At 39.3% G+C, this 21,698-nt stretch overlaps 3 protein-coding genes across 4 annotated transcripts; 2 read left to right on the top strand and 1 right to left on the bottom strand.

The window, feature by feature from the left end:
• Nucleotides 1-1,487: 1,487 nt before the first annotated feature.
• LOC139419762 (serum paraoxonase/arylesterase 2-like) lies at nucleotides 1,488-5,889 on the top strand. The gene is made up of 9 exons (XM_071169759.1): nucleotides 1,488-1,689; nucleotides 2,181-2,251; nucleotides 2,434-2,489; nucleotides 2,612-2,780; nucleotides 3,003-3,129; nucleotides 3,426-3,626; nucleotides 4,027-4,108; nucleotides 4,626-4,754; nucleotides 5,474-5,889. Exons 1-9 carry the CDS (start codon nucleotides 1,613-1,615, stop codon nucleotides 5,645-5,647), a joined length of 1,086 nt encoding a protein of 361 aa, XP_071025860.1. The 5' UTR covers nucleotides 1,488-1,612; the 3' UTR covers nucleotides 5,648-5,889.
• A 2,980-nt stretch (nucleotides 5,890-8,869) lies between these two features.
• On the top strand, nucleotides 8,870-14,113 carry LOC139419747 (serum paraoxonase/arylesterase 2-like). Of its 2 annotated transcripts, none has more exons than XM_071169744.1 (9): nucleotides 8,870-8,988; nucleotides 9,292-9,362; nucleotides 9,777-9,832; nucleotides 10,160-10,325; nucleotides 11,415-11,544; nucleotides 11,684-11,884; nucleotides 12,055-12,136; nucleotides 12,278-12,406; nucleotides 13,506-14,113. In XM_071169744.1, the coding sequence occupies exons 1-9, from the start codon at nucleotides 8,915-8,917 to the stop codon at nucleotides 13,665-13,667; spliced, it is 1,071 nt and encodes a 356-aa protein (XP_071025845.1). In that variant the 5' UTR covers nucleotides 8,870-8,914; the 3' UTR covers nucleotides 13,668-14,113. The 2 variants fall into 2 exon arrangements, with proteins under 2 accessions (XP_071025845.1, XP_071025853.1); XM_071169752.1 differs by having other exon boundaries at nucleotides 8,874-8,988; nucleotides 12,055-12,124.
• A 152-nt stretch (nucleotides 14,114-14,265) lies between these two features.
• Nucleotides 14,266-19,806, bottom strand: LOC139419737 (potassium channel subfamily K member 5-like). Its single transcript, XM_071169733.1, has 5 exons — nucleotides 19,487-19,806; nucleotides 17,049-17,160; nucleotides 16,732-16,898; nucleotides 16,101-16,269; nucleotides 14,266-15,891 (listed from the first exon to the last, which is right to left on the bottom strand). The coding sequence occupies exons 1-5, from the start codon at nucleotides 19,670-19,672 to the stop codon at nucleotides 15,170-15,172; spliced, it is 1,356 nt and encodes a 451-aa protein (XP_071025834.1). The 5' UTR covers nucleotides 19,673-19,806; the 3' UTR covers nucleotides 14,266-15,169.
• Between the last annotated feature and the right edge of the window lie 1,892 nt (nucleotides 19,807-21,698).

Here is a 21,698-nt window from a genome sequence, read left to right as displayed (position 1 = left end):
CCCACTCTCTACTATGTGTTGGCCTGACCAGTGGGTTTCCTTTTTATTACGTTGAGAAGAATGACAGAGAAAAGATGTTGAAATTGCTTTTCCCTGTTCAGTTATATTTTGAGATCTGGACTTGACATCATGTTTTATTTGTCACACCTGTCTGGATGATTTGGTCTAGGAATTCTAAAACAATGTAGACATGATGAAGAAGAAGAAGAGAATGGATAATAACATTTATTTTGTATGTCCCAAATATACAGTCTAGCTTGAAACAGTTTGTTTGGGGATTCCTGCTGTTGCAATACACTGAACCTGTAGACAACTTCACAAAACGAGACAGGATTCTCTGATGTAGCCCCCACTTGGCAGTGCTGGATAGTTGCTCATACACTACTGTTAAGTGCAGGAGTTACCGGTGTTTGGAAGTTGTTAGAAGCTGTCGTACTTGGATTGGACATCTGTAGATACTCTACAGTAACTGTTAGGTTGCATGCACCAAATGCTGACTATCACAGGGTCAATAGTTTGCCAATTTGGTGTTACTTTTACTTCTGTATACATATTTGTTTGTTTTTTAATGCGGTCTCTTACACATGATTTTCAATACATAGGCAATTTTGTAACTTTTTGTTTTTATTTTGGGAGGAGTCTTATCACTTGCAAAAAAAAATCGACTTCATAAATAAACAATTTTAAACAGGCAGGTATGAATAGTCCTTTATCATTGTATGTTTTCTGTTCTTTCTGTGAAATGTACAGACATTGATGGTGTAGAAACCCTGGGAAATATATGCACGGTTAGATTGGTGTACAAGCAACACAGACAGATTAATTTATTTCAACTAGCCCAGCCTAACGTATTATGTAATGGAGTCTAAACAACAAATGTTTTCTATTTTATTTAACCTTTATTTAACTAGGCAGTTAAGAACAAATTCTTATTTGCAATGACGTCCTACTATATCACTGACATCAGTGTATGCACTAATAATGTATCTAAGCCCTGGATTGCTGACCCTCTCCTATTGGCCATTGAGAGGCTTTGAAGCCACCACATTAGCCACTCCCCAGTGGGAGCAGTCCTCCATAGGAATGAATGGAATTCTACAGTATTTCAATTCAATGTTTCAAGGAAAAAATTGCATGTATTTATGTATTTTTTTCCTTGTGTGGACAGTAACGGTACTTTAAAAACAACTATGGAAATGTTTTAATATATTTTTCATTTTGTATTTGTATGTTTAGCACACATAATATTATTTAAAAGTATGTATGAAGGTGTCTGGAATAGAATAAAAATGTCACAAACGAATGTAGACATTAATACATGCATTTCTATAGCTACCAAAATAAAAGAAGTACAACGGAGAAGGAATACCAAGATGGCTTCAATAAAGCGCTCCCTGTTAGGCATCCGGAGTTTATACACAACATTGGACTGCACATCGCACACATTCAGTGGCAACATTTGACATCAACTACAGTTGCATTGTTGCCGCTCAGTGAGTGTCTGCGGGAGACAGGGGTCGCCTCCGGGCGGGGCGGAGACTGGCAGGTCTTCAACAGAACATGTGAAGTTATCTCGAAAGTTGCTCAATTTACTACTATCTAATTATTCAAAATGGGGAAGCTGGTTGCCATATCACTTTTTGTTGCTGCTTTGTCAGCATTTCTTGGAGAGAGAATTATTAACTTAAGGTAGGCTGTGTTTATGTAGTTGTAGCTTTTTTTTAGCTGTAATAAAATTGCATGCTAGCTGTTATAGTAGCTAGCTAGCCAATTTAGTGTTTTTGCTAGCAACCTCAAAAATGTGTTTTGTTGACAGCAAGCGATATAAGCCGGTTTTTCTATTTAACTTCCCTTTATTAGCCAGTGCTTTATTACTGAGTAATAATGGTTTGGGTTATTTTCACTTTTCTGAACTTATAAATTGAGAGATTGAGGGTCACTACATGTTGTTGACAAACAGCAATGCTGTGCGCCAAGCAAATCTGATCTCAATGCTCAAGTTACAGTAGTCTGAGGCTATACTAAATGTGATAGCTGACTAGGCTATATTTAATGATTGTTTGTACATAGACACATAAAAATGCCCTAAGTCATAACTACAGTGTTAAAACTGCAGTGTTATTCTGGAGTTTGAACCATTTGAAGGGATGTAAATTTGAACCTTATTTTACATGTTGCAGGAAAAGGACTCTTGCTTCCAGAAAGCTTGTCCAAACCCACCTCCCAAACTGCCATCCAATCAAAAGCCTTGGTACGTACAGTACACATGAATGTACAGGACATTGGGAACTTTAACAGTGCTGGCATGGATATAAAAGGCATGCCTTTCCATAAGCTCTGTGCCACATGTTCAATGGTATTATATGAAGTAACTGTACAACGCTATTTGCCTGTAAAGCCGTATCTAAACACATGTGATTTGATTTCTGACAGAGTACGGATCAGAGGACCTCACAATACTTCCCAATGGACTTGCTATTATTAGCACTGTGAGTTACAACATTGACTTGGCCCTATATGAAACACGCAACATAAAAAATGTAGTCGTAAATAAATGTATTAGGCTATCAACATATCCTAATATTAATCTTAATATTATTGGAATTACTAGGGCTTGAAGGATCCTGTATTGCCGTCCTATTCAGATGACCCTGGAAAGATGTACACCCTTGATATGAGTGAAGATTCTAGGATGAAACCAGTGGAGCTCCGCATGGGGAGAGGCTTTGACCTGGACTCCTTCAATCCACATGGAATCAGTGTATACACAGATGAGACGGGTAAATAAAACCCATAATCTGTGTCACAAATGGCACACTATTCCCTATAGGGCTCTGGTCAAAAGTAGTGCACTATATGGGGAATAGGGTGCCATTTTGGGACACAAACAGGTTTTGAAATGCATCTGCTGCTCTTCCCAATCTTCTCTTGTGTGAAAAGATAACTGTCAAAAACACAAGACGGATCAATTGATTGAGCTGAATCTTTTCTCCACTTTCCAGATAACTCAGTATACCTGTTTGTGGTCAATCACCCTCAAAAGAAAACACAAGTGGAGATCTTTCTGTTTGTTGAGGAGGACCACTCCCTTGTCTATGTGAAAACCATAAAGCATGAATTCCTTCACAGGTATGCAAGAGCTAAAGTCATGTCATTGCTTCAAACCAATTTGGTTTGTTACCTAGATTGTCAGTAGAGTTTCATATTACAGCAGGGCTAAAAGTGTAAATTACATGGTAACAATATGGAAATGTAGCCTATCCTCTTAAACTTGGCTAAGACTGAGAGTTTGGAGAAATTAGGGATATTTGAACTGAGCACAAACTAATGATCATTTTTGTTTTGTCATGTTATGCATCTAACAGTTCTTTAATATGCCATTTAGAGTAAATAGTGATTTAAGTTGATCTGTGGTTTTCTCTTAGTGTGAATGACATTGTGGCTGTGGGAGTGGAGAGCTTCTATGCCACCAACGATCACTATTTCAGTGGAGGCACTCTGAATACTCTGGAGGTACTTCTGGCTCAGCCCTGGTCTAACGTTGTGTATTACAGCCCTGAAGAGGTCAAAGTAGTGGCTGAGGGATTCTACATGGCCAATGGCATCAACATCTCACCTGACAAAAGGTACAATAATGTATTCAACTTCTATAGCTCTATTCAAGTATTCAGTCCCGTGTAGCTCAGTTGGTAGAGCATGGCGCCAGGGTTGTGGGTTTGATTCCCATTGGTAACCAGTATGACATGTTTTTAAAAGAATAAAGTACTCAAATGTATGCACTCACTACTGTAAGTCGCTCTGTATAAGGATGTCTGATAAAATTACAATTAAAAAAATAATGACATTACACAAAGAATTTCAAAGTGCTTTGAGTACTGTCCTGTGTACACACAGTTCAATAATCCTGTCCATATGGGCAGTCAAACCTGTTACGTGTTTGATTATAGAGTGGATATCACATGTTGACATGATAAGGTCTGTTGATGTGATGTTATGTAACATATAACTATTTATGTTTTCATGTAGGCACATATATGTGGCTGACTTATTTGACCACAACATACATGTTTTGGAGCGACTGGAAAGCAATGGTTTGGCCCCAGTAAAGGTAATGGCAGATTTGTTTTACACCTGGTAAATAGTCAAATGGACTATTGAAACATGCTGCTCTGTTGAAAGCCTAAATCTGATGTGTTTATTCTCTCCCATTGCTTGTGTATCTGAATACAGAATAGGCTCTTTAAAACTAATTTCATGAGATTATTATTTTAAAAAGCATGAGCTGGCGCACACCCAAAGAAAATGATTTAGTGTAGAGGTGCTGACTAACGGCGAATAAACTATGTCTAAAAATATAGAGAGTCGCACACCGAATATATATAAAGTCCCAGTAATTTATTGGGTAAAAAAAACAATGTTTTGGCATTCAATGTGTCCTGAAGAAAGCACCCTGAAGAAGGCACCCTCTGCTCTCAGGCACCCTCTGCCTCAGGCGCCCTGAAGAAGGCACAGTGATGCCGAAAACGTTAGGTGTTTTACCCAATAAATTACTGGGAGTTTATATATATAGAGTGTGTGACTCTCTTTATTTTTATAGCATACGTGATATTATTCTTTGTCACCAGGTCGTGGAAGTGGGCTCTCTTGTTGACAACATTTATGTTGACCCTGAGACTGGCGACTTGTGGATAGGTTGTCACCCTAATGGCTGGAAACTATTTCGAAATGATCCTGAGGATCTTCCTGGATCTGAGGTTCGTACACCTGCCGTGTGCTATTGAAACTTCCTGAGTGAACTGCTTTCTGGATCATATACCAGCAGTGTATCTCTGTACTATACACCAATATTGTTTTCACATGTTCACGCCTCTACTATGCTATTGTAAAATCTGCTGGACTACAGTACATTCCAACTACTGTACGAGAGGAAACACACAAGCGCAATGGACTTAGAGTGGACTTAGAGTGGATATGAACTGGACTTAAAGTGGTCTTAGAGTGGACTTAGAGTGCACTTAGAGTGCACTTAGAGTGGACTTAGAGTGGACTTAGAGTGGACTTAAAGTGGTCTTAGAGTGCACTTAGAGTGGACTTAAAGTGGTCTTAGAGTGCACTTAGAGTGGACTTAGAGTGGACTTAAAGTGGTCTTACAGTGCACTTAGAGTGGACTTAGAGTGGACTTAGAGTGGACTTAGAGTGGACTTAAAGTGGTCTTAGAGTGGACTTAGAGTGGACTTGGGGTGGATTTGGGGTGGACATGGACTGGACTTGGAGTGGACTTGGAGTGTGCTCAGAGTGGATTTAGAGTGGACTTGGAGTGGACATTGAGTGGACTTGGAGTGGACTTAAAGTGTACTTGGAGTGGACATTGAGTGGACTTAAAGTGGACTTGGACTGGACCTGGGGTGGGTGTCTTTCTCTGTAATGCTCACTGTCTGGTATACATCTACATTTCATGATATTGTTTTCACAGGTGATTCAGATTAAAGACATCCACTCTGAGAAGCCAGTGGTGACCCAGGTCTATGCTTATGATGGCAGTGTGCTCATAGGATCCTCTGTAGCAGCTCCCTACGGAGGAAAGCTTCTCATTGGAACAATCTACCAGAAAGCCTTGGTCTGTGATCTAGCCAAGGTAGACCAGTAGCCAATGCTTTATGTAGAAAACAGGCTTCCGACGTGGGTTGTGGTCGGAAGAGTGCAAGTGTGCAACATACTGAATGTTGCAGATGGAAATGCAATGAATAGAGTTAACAAGATTCCTTACTCTATATGACAGGGAGAGATGTCTGTTCTACATAATATACAGTGGGGCAAAAAAATATTTTGTCAGCCACCAATTGTGCAAGTTCTCCCACTTAAAAAGATGAGAGAGGCCTGTAATTTTCATCATAGGTACACTTCAACTATGACAGACAAAATGAGAAAATCACATTGTAGGATTTTTAATGAATTTATTTGCAAATTATGGTGGAAAATAAGTATTTGGTCACCTACAAACAAGCAAGATTTCTGGCTCTCACAGACCTGTAACTTCTTCTTTAAGAGGCTGTATATCTAGCTGAAAATTCCTCAATGTTGTGCCGTACTGAATTCTGCCGTGGCCTGTGGGGTTCAAGTTGATAAGTAAAAAAATATATTTTAAAGTTAATTCATTGCATGCTCTGTCTAATCACAGGAAGTTAGATTTGCAATAAAGTTGACAAAATGATATGTCAAAGATAACGCTGGTGCACTGAACAAGACCTGTAACAATACAATACATAGTAATGTTGTATAAAAGTTGATAAATGACAGGAGAAATGACTTGATAAGAATAATCTGACTGTTATTTTTTTGGGCCTAAAATGACATACCCAAATATAACTGCCTGTAGCTCAGGACCTGAAGCAAGGATATGCATATTATTGATACCATTTGAAAGGAAACACTTTGAAGTGTGTGGAAATGTGAAATTGATGTAGGAGAATATAACACATTAGATCTGGTAAAAGATAATACAAAGGGGGAGAAAAACATTTATTTTAATTTTTTCCCCCCATCTTTGAAATGCAATAGAAAGGCCAATATCTCACTTAAGAGTCTAGGTGCAATTTCACTAGATGGCAGCAGTGTATGTACAAAGTTTTAGACTGATCCAATGAACCGTTGCATTACTGTTCAAAATGTTGTTTCAAGTCTGCCCAAATGTGCCGAATTGGTCAATTAACACAAGTACATAACTATAGAGAGCATACAAAAATGATATGGTAATAAAAAATGTAAGTTTACACACTTCTAGGAATGTCATAAATTATGGATAATTAGCTTCCCTACAGAAAATACACCAACCTTCACACATCTAGATGTGATGTTTTTTTAATATAAAAATGGATTTTATCAAACAAAACTAAGCTACATTTTATCTCTGGATGACAAATCAGAGCAAGATTCTGAATGTAAGTATGTTATTTACCTTCAGAGGTGAATATATCAAACCAGTTGCTGTGATAAAAAATTTTTTGTTGTTGTGCACTCTCCTCAAACATTAGCATGGTATTTTTTCACTGTAATGGCTACTGTAAATTGGACAGTGCAGTTAGATTAATTTGAGCTTTTTGCCCATATAACATTTAAGCTTTTTGCCCATATAAGACATGTCCTGGGAAATGTTCTTGTTACTAATGAAGAGGGTTAAACCAAGGCCTTATACCTTTTAAAGGGTTAATAAATTATGTTATGATAAACTGTAAGGTCTCCTCTTCACGAGACCTCTGTGTGTGTGTTAAAATCTGTTTTTGAGTGATGTGACCTTCAGACACTATCAGAAGGCGTCTACATTCAGACTCCTCCTGTCTGGATCCCACCGTGATTATCTGGTTTTCTGAGAACACAAGGCTGTCACAGACCTGATAAAACCAGCCACCTATCAGAAGATGCTTACACTCGTTCACCTTGTTATGACCCCATACTTGTGATGACAGGTCAAGTTTCGGTCAAACCCACTTCTGGGCTTTTAATTGCTGATAAGATGGTTACTGCTGTCAGAGGGAGGTTAGCTTTATTAAAATGTTGTTGCCATGGAAACTCATGCAAGGAGGACTGGGAGAGGCTATATGAGTTGCAGGATGTCTTACACATTTTGCAGAACTTGGGGAGAACTATCATATACTGTTATACTGTACTCTGTACCAACTTCTGCCTACAATTGTATTACTAAAATGAGTATTTTAATACTTAAACTAAGAGTCTGTGTTTCCTTTCCATTACTAATGTATGTTTGATAATTATATAGACCTGATCATCTGTTGAAGAGATTGACCAACACTTACAGCGTCATGCTAATCACATTAGCGCTCTTTATTTCAACTGTCCCGTGGGGGGACCGATCCCATAAAGGCAGTGGTGGAAAAAGTACCCAATTGTCATACTTGAGTAAAAGTATAGATACCTTAATAGAAAGTTACTCAAGTAAAAGGAAAAGTCTCCCAGTAAAATACTACTTGAGTAAAAGTATAAAAGTATTTGGTTATAAATATACTTAAGTATCCAAAGTAAATGTAATTGCAAAAAAATATAGTTAAGTATCAAAAGAAAAAGTAGAAGTGTAAATCATTTCAAATTCCTTATTTTAAGCAAAGCAGACGGCCCCATTTTCTTGTTTTTAAAATGTATGGATAGCCAGGGGCACACTCCAACACTCAGGTATAATTTACGAAAGATGCATTTGTGTTTAGTGAGTCCGTCAAATCAGAGGCAGAAGGGATGACCATGTGTTGTCTTGATAAGTGTGTGAATTGGTCATTTTCCTGTCCTGCTAAGCTTTCAAATTGTAACTTTTGGGTGTTAGGTAAACTCAATGGAGTAAAAAGTACATTCTTTCTTTAGGAATGTAGTGTTAAAAGTTTAAAAAATATATATCAATAGTAAAGTACAGATACCCCAAAAAATGACTTAAGTAGTACTTTAAAGTATGTTTACTTAAGTACTTTACACCCCTGCGTAGAGGTTAAAGTTCAATTACAGGTACATCTCACTGATTTGACATGGAAAACCAGTATTTGATATGTTTTCTACCCTCTTTGTAAAGTGAACTAGATTCAGTTGTGAAGTAACTGAGTATTGTATTCTTCACAAGTGTGTTAACTTCTTTACATTAAATGCGGGCCGCTAATTTGGCGTGCAAGTCTCAACTGTTGTTTAGTTGTCAACTCATTTGTCTGAAAAGCAGCAAACAAGTGATGTGGACAATATCATCATCATGAACCCGGGGATCACAGTTTTAGGACTGCAGATTTGACCTCCCTCTAGGAATTGCTAAACTACAGCGCGCCCCATGGTTCAACTGTGCAATTACACTCTGCCTGTACACAACACACCCACCTTTTGCACACGGATTTCATAACCTTTGACCAAGGGAAAGAGTTTGTCTGCCATGAAGTGGGTGCTTGTTACCATCTGCATTGCTGCATTGGCAGCTCTTTTGGGGCAAAGACTTCTTAAATTGAGGTAGGCTGCATGGTTGCTGAACATTTTAACATTATAGGGCATGTGTATCTTCTTTGGAATGTCTTCTTCGGAATCATGCTACATTTTCCTGATCAGAGTTTACAATATTGACCTGATTGGCATTGTCAACAGAGGCCTCAGACATTAAAAGTGATATTTGAAAAATAGGCTTTTAGCAACTTTGAAGTGAACTACTTTAGGTGAATTGAGCAGTGGTGTGAGAGTGTCAAAAGCTGAAATTAGAATGATCTGTGTTGCTCTTGCTTTCACACCAAAGTAATATTAACCGGGTTCTATTTGCAGTGAAATAGCCCTTGCCAACAGAGAAGTGCCTGTAAAACGCCTCCCCAACTGTCACCTATTAAAGAATATAGGTATGTCTGAACCAGTCCATTAAATTGTAATCATATTGACATTATAACAGTTCATGCTTTAATTAATACATATAGTATAGTTCTTCTATGTTTCACATCGGTGTGAGATAGATACCAATGTAATGTTGAAATAGCCTGTTCTACTTTGAGCCTGTTCCAGTTATTCCAGTAGGCTCAAAATAATGAGTCTTCTCAGTATGTGTGATGAGATCAGGCTGTATAACCGCTAGTTGGGCAAGTGTCAGGGCTGAAGTCCATTAGACTAATAGTCCAAGTATCAACGTGTCCCAGCATGCTTTGTTTGGTGTCATGATGATGATGTTATGTTTAATGAAGGCCTTTGGCCTATGGGATAAAAAGAATACATTGATATAGGCTATTGCTAATGGTTTGTGGACAATCCTATATGTACAGAATATGGAGCAGAGGACTTCACCATACTTCGAGATGGACTGGCCATCATAAGCACCGTAAGTACAATCCATTGTCATGATGCGATCCTTCATGGCAAGCATATTCTGGTAAGGCACACTGAATAATTAAAATATTGTCCTCAATTCATAATATTGCCTGTTGAACATACCTCCCTCACACTGATGATAAAATAACTATTTTTACAGAATAAAACAGCTGTTTTTAATAATACAATACATACAACCTGTTGTATCCCAAACGGTACCCTATTCCCTACATAGTGCACTAATTTAGTCAAAAGTAGTGCACTATATAGGGAATAGGGTGACATTTAGGACTTTTGAGGACCCTGTCACTCATGTCAAATCAATACCCCCACCCAGGGCTTGAAATATCCTGGAATGCCCTCCTTCTCTGATGACCCAGGGAAGATCTATACCCTGGACCTGTTGGACCCCAGACTGATCCCTGTGGAGCTGACAATCAAAGGAGACCTGGACCGGAACTCCTTCAACCCCCATGGAATCAGTGTCTACATTGACGAGACAGGTAAAGTATGGGAGATTTAGCTCTCACATATGAAATTAGTTTGTTTCAAAAACATCGGACATGTGGTAACTTCACAAAGTGGACCAGTGAGCTTTGTGTAATCACCCACCCAAACATTAAAATCCACAGCGTATATAGAGACACACTTTGACTGTGAATCTCTCTGCCAGACACTTTCCCTCATCAAGACCGGCTAGACCGTAATGGCCAGCTGTTTGATTCAACAACATACAAAAATGGAAATTACACAAGATATGTTTATAATATATTTTATTAATAAAATATAAGTACAATATACAGTACCAGTCAAAAGTTTGGACACACCTGCTCATTCAAGGGTTTTTCTGTTTTTTAAAAACTATTTTCTACATTGTAGAGTAATAGCGAAGACATCACAACTATGAAATAAAACATATGGAATCATGAGGTAACCAAAAAAGTGTTAAAAATATCTAAATATATTTTAGATTCTTCAAATTAGCCACCCTTTGCCTTGATGACACACTTTGCACACTTTGGCATAAAGAAAAACCCTTGAATGAGTAGGTGTGTCCAAATATTTGACTGGTACTGTATAGCAAAACAGTGCAGTATACAGTAAAACAATACAGTATACAGTAAAACAATACAGTATACAGTAAAACAATACAGTATACAGTACAACAATACAGTATACAGTACAACAATACAGTATACAGTAAAGCAATACAGTATACAGTAAAACAATACAGTATACAGTACAACAATACAGTATACAGTAAAACAATACAGTATACAGTAAAACAGTACACAGTAAAACAGTACAGTATAAAACATGTGTCAGCAATTATTCTAGTTACTCAAGTCAGAAATCGCAGGAAATTCCTCCATTCCAGACCAGATTATCCCAAATTGGAACACTCTTCAGACCATTGCCTATGGAATTATGAACACTAGTGTGTGTGTGTGTGTGTGTGTGTGTGTGTGTGTGTGTGTGTGTGTGTGTGTGTGTGTGTGTGTGTCTTCCCTGTCAATCAATAGAGAGCCTTAGACACCAGAGGAGACAGTAGAGACGATATTTCTCACTGCTGAACTCCCATCTCCTTCCAGATAAAACCATCTATCTGTTTGTTGTCAATCACCCTCAACATTACACGAGCCAGGTAGAGATCTTTCTATTTGTCGAGGAGGACAACACCATTGTGCACCTGAAAACTATAAAGCATGATCTCCTTCATAGGTAGGTGTGAGATGTTTACATTTACATGATGTGGATGAACCACATTGGCTATGTACTGTACAGTATGACCAGTGAGAGTTCCACAGTGGTGTGTTTCTGCTTGGCTAACTCTGTATGTTTTTGCCCTTTACTCTCTCAGTGTGAATGACATTGTGGCTGTGGGAGTGGAGAGCTTCTATGCCACCAACGATCACTCCTATCCCAGTGCAGTGCTACACATGCTGGCTGTGTTCCTGGGTCTACCCTGGGCTGACGTGGTTTACTACAGCCCTGGAGGAGTGAAGGCAGTGGGCGATGGCTTCCTATCTGCTAACGGCATCAACATGTCACCCGACAAAAGGTGCCTTCTTTGTTTCCACAATTGTAGTAAAGTCTACACAATTGAGAATCCAACAGTTTAAAATGTACAAATCGGTTGTCTTTGCTGTGTTATGCAGTAAAACAATAAATGTGTTCTTCCCCCCAAGTGTGTTATGCAGTAAAACAATAAATGTGTTCTTCCCCCCACAGGTATCTATACGTGTCTGCTATTTTGGACCATGAGATTGCTGTTTTTGAGATAAAGAAAAACAAAGACTTGGTACATGTCAAGGTAAAACTTTTTCACTACATCAAATATGAACGCAAACTTCTTTACGGGCATAATATTATATTTAGTATTGTTTCTAGAGATGGTCCAACCGCTGTAATACAATCAGCCATCACATTCCTAATGATGTCTGTCTCCAACCAGTCTGTAGCCGTTGGGTCTCTCTGTGACAACATCGAGGTGGACCATGTAACAGGTGACCTATGGCTGGGTTGTCACCCTAATGGAGCAAAGGTAGCAGTATATGACCCTGAGGATCTACCTGGATCTGAGGTTAGTACGTCATTTACCATGTCCTCTCTAGTTCTATTATATTATAGGAATAAATTCACTCTGATCTCAGTTCCAAATGGCACCCTATTCCCTATAGCAGTAGTTCCCACACTTTTTATAGTCCCATACCCCTTCAAACATTCAACCTCCAGCTGCGTACCCCCCCTCTAGCACGAGGGTCAGCACACTCTCAAATGTTGTTTTTTTGCCACCATTGTAAGCCTGCCACCCACACACTATACGATACATTTATTAAACATAAGAATGAGTGTGAGTTGTTGTCACAACACGGCTCATGGGACGTGACAAAGAGCTCTTATAGGACCAGGGCACAAATAATAATATAATAATAGTCAATAATTTTGCTTTTTATTTAACCATCTTAGATATTAAACCTTATTTGTTAATTGAAAATTGTGCATAACTCAGCACAGGTTAATGAGAAAGGTGTGCTTGAAAGGATGCACTTAACTCTGCAATGTTGGGTTGTATTGGAGAGAGTCTCAGTCTTAAATCATTTTCCACAAACAGTCTGTGTCTTTATTTAGTTTTCATGCTAGAGAGGGCCGAGAATCCACTCTCAGGTATGTGGTTGCAAAGGGCATCAGTGTTTTAACAGCATGATTTGCCAAGGCAGGATATTCTGAGCGCAGCCCTATCCAGAAATCTGGCAGTGGCTTCTGATTAAATTCAATTTTCACAGAACCGCTTGTTACAATGTTTATGAGTCTCTCTTGTTCAGATATCAGTAAGTGGACTGGAGGCAGGGCATGTAAGTGGACTGGAGGCAGGGCATGTAAGTGGACTGGAGGCAGGGCATGTAAGTGGACTGGAGGCAGGGCATGTAAGGGATAACCAATCCAGTTGTTTGTGTCATCCGTTTCGGGAAAGTATCAGCGTAATTTCACACCCAACTCACTCAGGTGCTTCGCTATATCACATCACCAGTTTGGGAATACCTGCCCTATAGAGTATACTCCCTATGGGCCTTGGCCAAAAGTAGTGTAGTGTACTGTATAGGGAATAGGCTGCCATTTGGGACACAGCCCCATGTACCAAAAGCTTTAATTGCTTTTCTTTATCATAATTTGTTTTATAGGTCATTAGGATTCAGGACATCCACTATGAGAAGCCAGTGGTGACCCAGGTCTATGCTGATGATGGCAGTGTGCTCATAGGATCCTCTGTAGCAGCTCCCTATGAAGGAAAGCTTCTCATAGGAACAGTCTACCACAAAGCCCTGGTCTGTGATCTGAAGTAGCCAATGATTCCTTCCAGACATCTGATTTCCAAAGTCTGTGTGTGTATATATAGATGCAGTAATGACACTCAAACTGTATTGTTCTCAAAGTCTGTGTGTGTGTATATATAGGTGCAGTAATGACACTCAAACTGTATTGTTCTCAAAGTCTGTGCTGTTTCTGTATAGTACATCTTGTCTGGTGTAATATGATTGAAAAGTATAAATATTCCACATGGTTGCCACAATATAACACTGCAATTGCTGTGATGCATGGCATGTGTAATTATGTTAAATGATAAGAGGCCGTCTGCGCTCTTTTAAGTTCCTTAGTACTCAATAGTGTCTGTTCCAGGTGAGTAGGAGTCAAAATAAGAATACTGGAAAAGATGAGAGACCTGCACACTGTCGAAAATGGTGGACTATTTGTATTGATTAAACCGTTATATTTCATTATTTTACTTTGACATATTGTTGATCATCGATCTTTGGGGGAATGTTTTTCGGGGGGGGGGGGGTAATGACAAAGCAAAAAATACAAAATGATTCTATATCTTATATCTCCTTTTTCAAGTCCACTACCACTACATCTACTCATATAAAAAACATGGAAATTGCATAGAAACTCATGTAAACTTTATTTCTGAAGGCAGTTTGTAACAATAGACAAACTACATTGCTTTCAGTTTCTCATTTTAGAGTCAGGTAAATCACACTGGCAACTCTAAGGAGTCCATTGTTTGCTATATTTTCCTTCTTTTACTTTTCCCACAGACCAAAATGTGTGTTTAACATCAAGATAAAGATAACAGAGAAGACAGGAAGTTGTCCAGACTGTGTTCATGATCTTAGGTCTTGATAATCTTGGGTCATACATTTCACTGATCACGATGTTAAGGAAAACCGTTTGTTTCCACTCCTCACCACAGGGGAATGTGACCAATCCTAACTCTGCCATAGTCTCTGGTTGTCCCAGGACCTTGTTATGATGCTTCTACATCATTCAGTTCAGATGGATAAAAAGGTGTGATGGGGTGATAAATTAAAAGGTGTGATGGGGGTGATAAATTAAAAGGTGTGATGGGGGTGATAAATTAAAAGGTGTGATGGGGGTGATAAATTAAAAGGTGTGATGGGGTGATAAATTAAAAGGTGTGATGGGGTGATAAATAAAAAGGTGTGATGGGGTGATATTAAAAGGTGTGATGGGGTGATAAATAAAAAGGTGTGATGGGGTGATATTAAAAGGTGTGATGGGGTGATATTAAAAGGTGTGATGTGGTGATATTAAAAGGTGTGATGGGGTGATAAATAAAAAGGTGTGATGGGGTGATAAATAAAAAGGTGTGATGGGTACAATAAATAAAAAGTTGTGATGATCCGCGGACCCATCACAGACCCATCATACCTTTTATTTATCTGAATTCACAAGTTTTATGCACCAACCAAACTTCTAGGAGAGAGCGATAGTCCCCTTTTGATTACATCATTCAGTTCTCCATGAAGAGGATGGATCCAAGGCTTCAGCCTTTCTCATCATTCTCCTCTCCCGAATCCCCCTCCACTACCTTTGATACAGTAAACCTATTCTCTCCACCATCTTGATTCTGAACATTCTCCTCTTTGTTGATGTTAGGACCTAGATCGGCGGGGTTTAGGTTCTCTTTTGAGTTGGACACATAAACAGCCTTCGCTCTAGTGTCCCTATCCAGACAGTTCTCCTCAAACACAGGGTCTTTCATAAAGACAGGGTCATCCTCGATAAGCCTCTGCCCCTCCTCTCCCATCCCAAAGCTGCTTAGTAACATATTGTGACTGATGCTGAGGTGGCGCCTCAGGCGGCGTGGGGAATGCTCCAGGGTTTGGATATTCGTCCCCAGGATGTCACTACAGCTCTTTGAACGACTCAACTCCTTGAATTCCATCTTCGGCTTCGGCTTCGCGGCAGCGCCAATCTGCCTGATGGCGGTGCTGTAGTCCTCATGCTTCTCAGACAGGAAGTTGAAGATGTCGACGGCGGTGGGGAGGCGGCGAGGGCTGTGGATGTCGTCCTTCTCGAGCTGCCATCGATGGTCCAGGTGGTCCATCCTGTGTCTCTGCCTTCTCTTCTTCAGGACCTTGTGAGCCGACACCACCATGTGGACGTTCCAGCTGAAGAAAAGAGACAGCCAGGCCAGACCCATGTAGATCCACACCTCTGCAAACACCCGGTACAGCCTTGGGTAGTCTATGTTTGGATTGATACCTGTGGAGTCAAAAAGACAACATAGTTTAATTAAGTATATGTCACCCTTTCTTCAGCTTGGACAAAGCAGGATTGCACCAGGCAATGAATCCAACTCCAAATAACTTTATGATCCTCTAATGTGAATTAGGTGATATAATGATCTCTTAAATATAAACTAATATTTTCTGAGGAATGCCATCTACTTCATGAAAAGCCTATGTAACTACCTGCGACGTAGTCCCCGAAGCCGACAGTGGTGAGGGTGATGAAGGAGAAGTAGAAGCCCTCCAGGTACGACCATCCCTCCAGGGACATGAACACAAACGGGGGGATCACCAGGTGTACCAGCAGACCCCACAGGAGGAAGATGGCCGTGCAGATCAACTGGACCTTTTTCTGCAGACGGCACACGGGGAGAATCAATCAATCATTCAAATGTATTTAAAGAACTTTGTGACAACTGCTGATGTAAAAAGGGCTTTACAGTGAGCCGGCCTAGACCCCAGAGAGCAACCAAAGCAGCAGCTAAAGCACAGTGAGAAGAACAAGCAACGGCATGTGACACAAGTGACAATGTTAGACCAATCCCTTTGATTTGACCATGTCAATTGTCATTTTTGAGTGTTCCACCAGATCTGGTGACAAGGCTAACATGTCTTGTAGGCTAACACTTTTCCATTAGTTGGACCATACGGGATTCAGTCATTAGTACGCAGCTACAGTGGCTAAACGTGGCTGACCATTGGCTAATCCGCTGTTAATAAATGCTTAAGTCATGTATTGCACCTCCCCAAAAGTCGTTGATAGAAATCCATATCAGTACATTAGACGTGCTGAGAGACTCCCAGTGAGTCTTACCACACTAAGGCCTTTGAGTACCAGGACCTGTCCCAGGCGCTTGGCTCTGTCTCCGAAGAACGAGCCCAGCTCACTAATCCAGGTGAGGCAGAGAGGGATCCCACACAGGCCATACAGGATGCAGAATATACGGCCGCCAGCCGTCTTTGGGGCAACATTACCATAACCTGCAAATCACAAACGTATAGGCTTTCAGACGGGGGTGGCAGCTTCATTTCTGCTACGGTTAGACATTGGGTAACTGAGTTAGCAGCTGTTATCGGAGAGAGATAAACATGTTTCAATGTTTCCAGTGTTGTATTCAAGATATTGCCCACCTATGGTAGTGACAATAGTGGCAGCAAAGACAACTGAATTGGTCCAGTCCCAGTTGTTGTAGGTATTCTCTCCAGTGATGGTCACACCTTGTCCAGCAGCGTCTGACACCACCTAGGGAACAGAGTGGGTTATCACACTGTACAAACAGAGCTGATTGGGGTTATCTTAAACGTTAACGGGTTTCATTGGGATTCATTTCAGGAGTCTTCACACTCTAGGTAAACACAGAGTTACTTTGGGAATCTAAATCCACTGAGATTGAGCAAATAAAAATATAATATGTTCCCACTTTGATTTGTTTGAAAAATATATTTTAGTCATTACACACAAACAATAGACCCCTGTTATATATTTCCAGAACCTTCAAATAGAAGGACACAACCGTAATGAAGGGACTGACAACGCCCTCTGTAGTCTCGTAACACGACCCTAGACAGCAGTGGCATTGAAACATTGGAGGCAACCCGGATATCTAGAGAGACAACGCCCTCTGAAAATATGCTGCCCCTTGGCTATTCCACGGTAGCAGAGTGGCACTGAGACTCTGATTTGACACTATAAAATGTATGTCAAATGAAAACCAATGATTGCAAAGTTAAACAAAACATACAACTCTGCACAAGGACTACTTTTAACAATTTCCACTGAAAACATATTGGCTTGAAGAACAGTGCAGACGCAAAGTTTGGCAACATAATGACTGTGCAATCTTCTGACGTCATTCTGTTACCAACGTTGCATCTGCACTGTTATCGGAGCAAAGAAAATGGCAAACCAGTTCTTCTGAACTGTCCCAACATGCTGACTTGGCTCCTTCGTTAAAGAGCACAGAGATGATGAAAACGCATGTAGGCTCATCAGTGATGTGTTCTGTTCTATAATGTGTTCTATAATTGAAACTTGATTTATAAGCGTAGAAGTACTCCAAGCTTTTACTGCAACAGTGAAAATAATCTATTCATAATAACATATAAAAATACAAATATGCTTAAATATTATCAATAACACAGCCATATCAGTACTGCCAAGGACTGAAATGTCCTAACTTGACAAGCTTTGTTTAGATTAAATCATTTCAGATGATCTACAATGTTATTTTTTCATGTAAAATTACCCACAAAGCATTTGACATCAGGCGATGCCTTTTGGACGTCTTTTTCTGATCCTCCATATTTTTGGGGTATTTTTTTGGAGCCCCGATTTCAATGTCCACGAACGTGGATTTTTGGTCCAGTCCGGATCAAATCTGAACCAATCATAGTTGTCCAGACCGGCCTATATTTGGCCCAAACACAGACATGGATCTGGTCCACACAGACCAGATGTGTATTTTATCATTAGAACAATACCCAGCTAGTGTTTGTTTTTCCATGTATATTTTGGACATTCAGCAGATGCTCTTATCCAGAGTGGCTTACAGTCAGTGTATTCAACTAAGGTTGAAGCATTTCGCTACACTCGCATTAACATCTGCTAACCATGTGTATGTGACAAATAAAATTTGATTTGATTTGATTTGAGGTAGATAAACAACAACATATCAGTCATAGCAAGAAAAAAATATTCTGTAAACGTTACTCAGAATGTTATTGTAGTGGTCAGTTTGTTCATTCTGTATGCTGGCCTACTTTGATCATCATTGCTGCCCGTTTTAAAGGATTTGAAAAAGCTAACATTACTGCATGTGATAGATGGGAGCAATAATACATATTTGGTTTCTTACTTAATAGAACATGTATAGCATTTAATTTTTTGCCATAGAATCAATGTCTGAAAAATACATATTTTCAATGTCTGAAAAAAACATATTTTTTCCATTCATTCAGCCTCTAAAACGGACCTGATTTCAACGTCCAGAAAATAAGTATTTTTGACATCCATATAACACTTATTTTCGAGGTCCCAGAGGTCTAAGCTTTCATTCAGCACCTGAAATGCCCTGGGTAGGTTTATTATCCAGGGACAACGTCCATGGGACTAAATAGTTGTCGAACAGTAGGCCTAAAACATAGTGGCAATTCTACGGTAACAGAGGGATTCTGAGACTCGGATTTTTTCACTTTAAAATAAACAAAAAACAATGATTGCAAAGAAGTTCAACAAACCACACAACTCCATGCACAAGAACTACTTTTAACAACTTTCACTGAAATGTTTACAATACATTTGCTAGAAGAACAAAAGTGCATAGGGTTAGGGTTAGGGTATGGTTTGTTTAACTTTGCAATTATTGTTTTTTGTTTGACATACATTTTAAAGTGAAAAATCCGACTTTCAGCAATAGCTGTTACACCTTGGAATCGCCCATAGTGTAAAATACAGTTTTAGAGACATAATAAAGTTCCAATGCTGACCAAGCTGACAACACATTAATGATAATCATTAAAACACCGATTGGGAACATAATACATGTATTCTAAATTGAATCCCTACATACCCCCAAAATATAGTTCAGATCTTCTTTAGTCAAGCACGGATATGTTTTAAGAATGTTTTCCTTTTGACGGGAATATTCGGATTTGGCCAGTTTCCAATTGGGTTCTTCAAGTATTTGAAATATTGCTGCCCCGATCGATAGGTAAAAAATGATACCTGACGTTAATACAGGACCCTTATCAGACATTGCCGATCACTTAAAGATAATCCTCATTATAAAACTCGCATCAGAATTGTTGCCCAAAACAAAAAATAGGACGCGTGTTGCATTCAAACTTCTCTTCCTGGTTCCTGTGCTGGGTAATTACAAACGTGGGAGACTTGGATTGTGATAATACAACGGAGGAGGACAAATTCAACCCAGTCCACATACAAGACATCGTTTCAGGTGTGCGCCATTGTTTAGCCTATAGTATCATTTTCAAAGAGACAGAAAAACGTTTATGTGCCTTTCTGATTTCCACAACCTAGCTATATGGGTTTAAAGCTGGAATCCGTAGCTGTGAAACTGCCACGTTAGCCTAGCTGCTTCAAACAACGAACACTGTTTTTTCCCCCTCGGACATCATTGCAGTGCGATATAACAGCAGATTATGTACTTCTCAAGCTTCATAATCAAAGCAAAATCAATAAGAAACGCGACCAGTGGCACTGTTCACTGTAAACTGATCTCAGATGTAATGCTGTGTGGGTTAAAGGTCTCAAATTAAATATCTTTATTGAGTTTTGACTGATTGAAAGTCTGTGGCTGGGGATGTGTTTATGGAAAACAGCCACATAGACGTCTACCTTTACGAAAAAAGATTGCAGTATAACTGGTGTATGCTGCAAATACCGCGTCCAAAATAACACCGTTTTTTTACTGCAGTAATTTTGCAGTGTATTTGCAGTTCAACGTCAGTACACTGGTTATTCTGCAATTACTGCGTCCAAAATACCACAGTTGACTGCAGTTACTGCACTTTTACGGCTGTTTCAAAACTGAACTCTTTTTTGTAAGGGTATATATTGGTTCAGATTTGGTCTGGTCCATTTGCCCCCAACACAGATGTCTATGTTTTGTTTGGACAGCACAGTACAGTAGAGAACTATACAGTAACCGACTGTACATTACATAAAAAAAGTAGAGTACAGTACAATACAGTATAGTTCAGTACATTATAATGTACTGAATTGTATCCTACTTTACTCTAATGTACTCTACTAATTAAATTACTGTACTCTACTGAATCAAACTCTACTGTACTGTACTGTATTATCCTGTGCTCTACTGTACTGAACTGTGCCGTACTGTGCTGTACAAATTTGTGAAGCATAGCCTAGACCTCTATGATTCGTTCAAATTTGGTCCGGCCCGGAGCAACCACATTTGTACTTGTTTGGGGGCCGAAGCTCATTAGTATAATCTCCAGTTTGCAAGTATTTGTTTTTTACATTTCCATTTTGGTCATTCAGCAGATGCTCTTATTCAGAGCGACATACAGTCAGTGCATTCAACTACGGTAGATAAATAACATATCACAGTCATAGCAAGACAAAAAATATGACTGAGAATATTACTGAGAATGTTATTGTAGTTGATGTGGTCTGATGGTTTATTCTGTGGGTTGGACTACTTTGAACATCATTGCTGCCAGTTTGGAAAGCTAACATAAGTGCATGTTTACAGATGGGAGCAATAATATATATTCTATGTTGCAATCTTCGCTTGGCTCCTCTTTCCTATATTAAATGGATTTCAAATGTATTATTGTGATATTACGTTTACTTCATTGAGAATGTATGTACAGTTTAAATTTGGTCAATGATGTCTTTTCACCTTTCATTCAGAACTGAAAATGGACCTGATTTCAACATCCGGAAAATATGTATTTTGAGCTTTCATTTAGAACCTAAAATGAACTTAACTTCAACGTCAGGAAAATACGTATTTACAGCGTCATTTTGCATACTGGGCATGTATAATGTTATTAACCTATATGTAGGCTACATTATTGACATATAATAACATTATATGTGGGCTATAATAACATAATAGCCTACATTATTGCCTTTCATAAAATACAGATACACACACACATTTACTTGCAGGCATTGCCTACACACAAGTGCACAATAGAAGCACTAATAGAGTTGGCCAGCTTGTAGTCCCAAAAAACAGAAATTAGTTACCTCTGGTTCGTTCAGCTATGAAGGGAAAGGAATCGGGAAAG

The sequence above is a fragment of the Oncorhynchus clarkii genome, chromosome 2 (assembly GCF_045791955.1).
Source record: "Oncorhynchus clarkii lewisi isolate Uvic-CL-2024 chromosome 2, UVic_Ocla_1.0, whole genome shotgun sequence".
In the NCBI taxonomy this organism is placed as follows: Eukaryota; Metazoa; Chordata; class Actinopteri; order Salmoniformes; family Salmonidae; genus Oncorhynchus; species Oncorhynchus clarkii.
This window is presented reverse-complemented; position numbering and strand designations above follow the sequence as displayed.